Source organism: Crocuta crocuta, unplaced genomic scaffold, assembly GCF_008692635.1.
Source record: "Crocuta crocuta isolate KB4526 unplaced genomic scaffold, BGI_CrCroc_1.0 scaffold29, whole genome shotgun sequence".
Lineage (NCBI taxonomy): Eukaryota > Metazoa > Chordata > Mammalia > Carnivora > Hyaenidae > Crocuta > Crocuta crocuta.
In genome coordinates, this window is record NW_027533280.1 from 1849457 (window position 1) to 1856478 (window position 7022).

General features: G+C 59.0%; 1 protein-coding gene across 1 annotated transcript in view; it reads left to right on the plus strand.

The window, feature by feature from the left end:
* Positions 1-7022, plus strand: part of NCOR2 (nuclear receptor corepressor 2) — a 179475-nt gene that overhangs the window by 70762 nt on the left and 101691 nt on the right. Inside the window, 1 exon segment of the mRNA XM_077747973.1 lies at positions 1204-1256. Coding sequence (XP_077604099.1) covers positions 1204-1256 — 53 coding nt within the window.

Consider the following 7022-nt stretch of genomic DNA (forward strand, 5'->3'; position numbering starts at 1 on the left):
GTGCGCTGTTATTGCTCTGCTGCCGGCAGGCCAGGCATGTTCTCTCACCAGGAGCAAGTGAACAAGGGAGGAAGCAGAAATGCACACATGTGTTTTCGAGCCTCTGCTTTCGTTAAGTTCGTGAGCATTTCATTGGCCAGAGCAAGGGCATGTGGATAAAGGAGGCAAGAAATATTGGCACCATTGCTCCATCGCTGCACCCTGATGGCGACAACAGTGACACGGGCACCTCTTGGGCATTTCTGTCCACCGGGCGCTGGGCTGAGAGCTCCACGTGCGCGGCCCCGTTTGATCTGCACGACAGCTCTGAGCTCAGCCCCTTTTCCAGCTGCACTCCTGGGGCACAGGTGGCTTGTGTGAGTCCCCCAGGGACGGCGGCCAGAGAGCATTAGGGCCAGGCTGTGTACCAGCTTGTGCCCCAGCCCCTGCACACTGTGCTGCCGGCCAGGAGGGCGGCGCCCGGCAGCCGGCTCTGCTCTGGGGCCCCTGCACACACAGCAGCTTCTCTTCGTCCACACACTCGCTGCCGGCTGTGGGCCCAGGGCCCTCCTCGCCGCTCTGTAGTGTCCCCGCCGCTCACGAGCCCTCCTTTCCCTCTTCGTCTTTCGGGCGGGGCACATTTGGTTTGATTCTGATGCATCTTCGCCACCGTATAGACGTTCTGGCGTCGTCTCCTGGAGGAACACAGTGCCTGACGTTCCCAGGTGCCTGCAGGAGGGGAGGGGCTGGCGGGCACACTTGGCTTCACTCCTTAACAGGTGTCGTCCCGGCGCCCTGCAGAGTGTGCGCACTGGACATGGGTCCTCACCGTCCCGGCCCTTCCTGTCCTCCCCTTGACTCACAGGCTTCTGGCAGCATCCGGCCCTTTGCTCTGCCAGGTGTGGGGGCAGGTGGCGCCTCACTGTGATCTGCGCGGCCTCCGACAAGCTGAGCAGCTTTCCGTGTCGGAGCCTTGCTGGTCTGCAGTGCCGGGCACGCTTGCAGGTCCTGGCACCACGGCTGTGCCCGGAGGACTACAGCCTGTGTTCTGGTTCATGCCTGCCAGCGGCTGGCCCATTAGAGCTGGGGCCCAGGGCCCAGGGTGGAGGCTGCCCAGGGTGGCAGTGGGGGCCCAGGGCCCAGGGCCTGGGGCGGAGGCAGCCCAGGGCGGCAGTGGGGGCTCGGGGCCCGGCTCTGAAGCTCTTCCCTCTCCTTCCTCTGCAGCCGTTGTACAACCAGCCATCCGACACCAGGCAGTATCATGAGAACATCAAAATGTGAGTACTTGCGGGCAGCTTTGTGGACGTGTGATGGCCGGGGGGACAGGCCGTCTGGCCTTGGAGCTCCGGGGTGAGATGCGGGTTCTCAGCTCCCAGAAGGGCTCCCACACAGGGCCAGGTGCTGGACAGGGGAAGGGGGCAGTTTAGGCCCGAAATCTGGGCCAGGTTAGGGCTGAGGTCAGGGTCAGAGCAGGCCCGGGGCGGGGGGTTGACGAGGAGTGGCCCATGAAGCACGGGGACATGGCCTGGAGTTGGGGCTGCTGGGTGAGGACATGGGGTGCACAGCCTGGGGAGACGGCGGTGGAGGCTGCGGGGCCTCCTCCCATCTGGGCGGTGGAGGCTGTTCCTGGTGAGCGTGAGTGTAAGATGATGGGGGTGGCCCCGGGGCAAGTGGGGCCCTGTGCTTGGGGCTCTGGTGTGAGCACACCTGGGAGTGTCCTGCGGTGTGCTCAGGGGGCCCTGTGTGCCACAGTCCGCTAATCCAGCCCCAGAGACTTTGGACGTGGCCAAGCTGGCAGCTCCGTGGTAGGGCCTTTTTCAGAGGGATGTTAGCAGTGAGGAAATACCAGTGAAGTGCCACATGGCGCTGGTGTGGGCTGACCTGGCATAATGGGGCAACGAGATTGTGCTGGAGGCGGGTGGCTTCGTGTCTTCAAGCTGGGAGGGAAGCATCAGGAATATGGCTGCCAGAAGGGGGTTGGCTTTTTTGGGGGGGATGTATTAAGGGAACATAGTCTGTTTGGTGGAGGAGGTGATACTACCTCATGTTATCCAGGAGCCCAAAAGGTAAAAGGCGCTGCAGGCTTTGGGCTCCTTGAAGAGCCTGTGGCTGTGAACGCTCAGGGGCATTAGGTTGGAGGCAGACTTGTGGCAGAACTATTCAAGGTTCATTATTGTGAGAGGGCGCAGACTTTTTTGTGTGACCTCAGAGGGCGGTACTTAGCTTGTCCAATGGGCAGATCAGCCTGGTCTGATTGTCCCAAGCTCCCCTGGAGTGGAATCATGGGGTGGTCATTGCAGTAATGAGCTTCCCATCCTTGGAGGCAAACAAACCTCTCCGTGGTCTTTAAATATCCGCCGGTGGTGGTCTAGTTGACGGGGACGTCTCTTCTTTTTAGTTTCTGGATTTGAGTGCATGGTCCAAGCTATGGTCACCAAAATGGTCCCCCTTACAGCCTCACAGGCACCGTGGGCGAGTCCCTGTTGGCCTGGGGTGGGCCAGGGCCAGGCCTGCTAGGGCTGTGCTTTCGCGTGGCCTCGTGGGTGTGGCTGCTGCCTGGGTACCAAGTCCCCCTGGCACAACACAGATTACTTTCCACTCAGGCCACCTTCTGTGCTGCCTGGGACCTGCCTCTCCCTGGCCACTGCTGGTGGTGGGAGAGGGTGGGGACGGCACAGGGGCTTCTAGGGCCATCCCTGCTGGTGTCGGGCGTGGCAGCGGGGTGTTTCCTTCTGAGCAGGGCTGCTGGGAGCATTCACTTCTTTGTTCTTTATGCACTCAGCATGCATTTATTGACCACCTACTGTGTGTCAGGCCCTCTTCTAGAACTAGGGATTCAGCTGTGAGCAAAGAACAAAGACCCATGCTTTTCATCAGGCTTTGTCTAGTGGTGAGAACGTGCACGAAAGAAGCGAGAGAGTATCCCGCTAATAAGTACTGTGCGGGCCGCCGGGGGCTCGCTCGGTGGAGCGTCTGACTTTGGCTCACATCATGATCTCGCAGTTCTTGGGTTCGAGCCCCGCGACGGGCTCTGTGCTGCCAGCATGGGGCCTTCTTTGGATCCTCTGTCCCCCCTGTCCCTCTGCCCCTCCCCCGCTTGCACTCTTTCAGAGGTAACTTTAAAAAATTATTTAAAAAAGTACTGTGGCCCCATAGCTGTCTTAAGCTCTTTATACGTTGCTCACCCAGTCGTGTTTTCCCTTTTGCCGCACTGGTTTTTATAGTCATCTCATACTGACGTCTTACCTGAGGTTTTCACTGAAAAGTGAGTAATATTTTAAGCTGAACGTGATTTCTGTTTATTAAAACAACCATAAAGTCCAAACAAGGAAGGAAAAAGGTACAAGTAATATCAGCAGATGTTAACACATTTCTGTTTAAGTAGAATAAAGCTATAAACTCACTGAAACCCAAAAAATAGGACTATTTTTGCACCCTCCCCCCACCCCCAGTCTTCATCAGAGAATGGCTCTGGTCTGTTGCAGTACATTCTGGCTAAGTAGGTGACTGCCTAGTCAAATTTGTTCCAAATCCAAATCACAGATGGACACGTTTTAAGTTTAAAAAGTGGAGACGAATAAATTTAAGATTTCTTACGTAAGTGGAGAATTTTATGTTAGAAAAATATATCTGTAAGCAAATTATTTGAACTGATTTATCCTTAGAATTTTGACTTTGTTCCTAGTTTTCCACGAAGATCATAATGACCTGTATTTTTAATTTCAGTGCGATCATTTGCGAATTAGTGCAGGCGCTCACTTGGAAGAAGGCTATGAGGATGGAGAAAGAGATGGCAGAAAAAGTGGGGGGTGGCTTTAGCCAGGGGGTCAGGGCCAGACCTGACAGCGGAGGGGACACCGTGGGGTTGAGCGGTAGCGAGCCATGTGGGCCTCCCTGGCATGTGGAACAGGTCGTGCAAGGGTCCTGGGGCTGGACTGAACTGGTGAGATCCCAGGGAAGGCCAGCATGGCCCAGGGGCCAGCTGAGGGAGAGAAGGTGCTGGCCAGATCACCAGGCTGATGAGTTCAAGTCCTGTTAACTGCGTGTGAAGGGAGGCCGGCAATGAGGTTTATGCTGGGAGGCGTGGTGCCGGGGTTTTGCTTTCAAAGCTCTCTTGGCTGCCGAGAGAAAGGACTAGGGCCGGAGAGACCTTGGTGGAGGAGCCCGCAGCCCTCCAGGCAGTCATTGGTGGGTCTGGGAGCTGTGGGACCTGCCAGGGGTGCCGTGTGGAGGGCCAGGGACAGGGAGGTCCTGTGGCTGCAAAGATCGGGGGCCCGGGCAGCCGTGGGGACCAGGAAACCACTTCCTGAGATGGGAGTCGGTGGCGAGGGGCCGGCTGGGGGCCATGAGCATCTGGCCCTTGTGGCTAGCCTGTTACTCTCAGTGCCTCAGTTTCCCCACCTGTGAGGTGGGAATAAGTAGCTTCTGCCTCCTAGGGCTGCTGAGGCTCCGGTGACTTACTGCCCCGAGGCGCCGAGCTCAGTATCAGGCGCATGGGATGTGTCCTGTGATTTTTGTCCCTCTTACGACTTGATCTGCCTGTTGCCATCATCTGTTCATCCAGCAAATCCTGAGCGCTCACTGTGTGCTCGGCGCTGTCTGGGCCTGACGTTCTGCGATCCGGGGACAGCTTGATGAGGACAAGAGACACCGCCCTTCTGTCCACCTCCCTCCTGCTGCTGTCAGTGGGCCAGGTTGGGGGGGGGGTTATCCCCTCCCCAAGGACCTTGCTATCACTTTAATTTCCCTGAGCGCTGGGGCTGTGCAGTTAAAGTTAATTTCACGCTTGACTTCCTGCCGCACCAGCAATTTCAGACGTGTCCACGTCACCTGTGCCCACCTCTGCCGCTCCCCCTCCGCCACCTGCATCGGTGGCAGTGGAGGGGGGCTGCCGGCACCCCATGGGATCTCAGCCCCAGGTCTCAGGCTCTGGGAAGCAGGGGAACGGGCCAGGGTAGCCCCAGAGCAGACCAAATGGACACTCGGCCGAGGGGCTGGTCCCCCTCTGCCCGACCTGCCAGGACGGCTCCCCAGGGAACTCGCCGACTTCGTGAAGCGCCCCCGTGCGGTTCTGCGAATGGGCGAGGGGTTTGCAGCCCCAGGACCGTCGCTGCTCCCGTGCGCCCTGTCGTGGCCGTGCCTTTCCCAGCCATGCCCTTGTCTGGCGTCAGACCCCAGGCACTGGCTGCGTTCCTCTTCTCTCCCCGGGGTCTGGGGGCCTGCTGGTTCCTGGGGTTCTCTCTGTGTCCCCCTTTTCTTGTCTGGATGCCCTATGTCTTCCCTCCTGCTGCCTCCCTTGGGGGTTGGCTGATTGGAGCCCTCAGCCCTGGGGCTGTGCGTGTGGAAAGGGCAAAAGGGCATCCGGGACGCAGGTGACTGTTACACGTTTTTGTGGATTTGCTCTGGAAGTTCAGAGATGTTAAGTAACCTCGCCAGGGTCACACAGCCAGACTTCTAGACCAAACGGATATGCACACCTACATTGACACCTCTCCCGGGGCTCCAGTTTGAGCTCTGCCCCTCGATACCTGGTGAGCTTGAGCAAGTCGCGTCACTTTGCTTGTCGGTAAGCAGGTTTTGGACCATCCGTCACCCCCTCTGACAGGCTCTTGTCAAGGCATTCAGGGCCCTGCTCAGGCAGACTTTGCCGTCTTACCCTTCCCCTGCAGCTGGGGGTTTGGCTGTGCCTGACGCCCTTCCTCCCCCTTATTCTCTGGAACTCTGCTCTTGTTTCCCTCTGCTCACTTGATGTTTTGCTTCCTTCCAAGCCTCAGTTTGAACCTCTCCTCCTCCAGGAAGCCTACCCAATTGCCCCCCAAGCTTTCCTGTTTTAGAATCCCGTGGGCCCCAGGACCAGTAGCACCCAGGGCCTGGTCAGAGCACCCAGCTCCTTGAACCTCACAGTGTCCGTCTCCTCGTTGCCCCTCCCGGTTTTGTGTCTCCCCTGGCACAGCGACAGAGGATGGGGCCCGTACTTCTTACAGGTTGTGCGTTCTTATCAACTCGGACTTTCCCCGCAGACAACAGGTGTCCCCTGCACAAATGCCCCCGCCTGCAAGCTCATCACATTGCTTGTCAGCCCCTCCAGAGCCCTCTTAGGGACTCTATCCCCTGGTTTTTGCCAGAAAATGTTCTCAGCAGAGTGACGATTAGTCTGCAGCAAGCTCTTTGCGTCCCCCAAAACCACAGCCCTCCTCGGGACAAAATAAACACCCCACAGACGTGTGCCAGGGGACGTGAGCAAGCAGCCGCTCACAGCTTGGGGGGGTTGGTGGCTGGAGGCACGCCGGGAAGGCCAGAAGGACAGGGACAGGGCTGGCAGGGGGAAAGGGAGCGGCAGGGCCCTGGCCAGTGGGGGAGCCCATCGCCCTTCGGAAGGGGCGCTCAGGCCTCGGCCCGGGGCTCTGGCCAATAGGGGCTGTGCCAGCGCCTGATCTTTTAAGAGAACCTTTAAGTTCTGCTTTTTATGCAATGGCGTCTGGTTTTCAACACCGGCAACGAATCCAGATGGTTTAGAAAGCACTGCAGTCCAAACAGTGCTCCCGTGGCCGGCTCCGCTTGGGGACTGTGCCCATTCGTGGCCTGCAGACTCGACATTTGTCCTCTTTGGCAGAGTCACTGGGCGCCTCCGGACGCCAGGCATGGTGCTTGCTTTGGAAGGAAGGTCGGGTCGGCCAGGAGAACCCCCATCTGCCCTGTAGCAGCTGCGGTGGATGGGGGCAGCTGCACGCGTCCCCCCTGCCCCCATGGGGACCTCTCTGCACCCAATCCCTTCCAGCCCTTCCAGCCAGGGCACAGCCGCCCTGCCCACTAAGATTGGCCGTAGCTGCAGGTTACCCCCTGCTGGGTGGCTGGGGGCCCCGGGGGCTTCCTCTCCCCAGGGGGCTAGCCGTCCGGAGTCCGGGGGCCATGGGGCCCTGATCTCTTCAGGGGAGAAGCCCTCCGTGCCCTTCCCGGCTTCTGGTGCCTTCCCAGACGTCCCTTGGCTTGTGGACACCTCACAGTGCCCTGTCTCTGCTCTCATGTCCCCCCCCCCCCCCCCC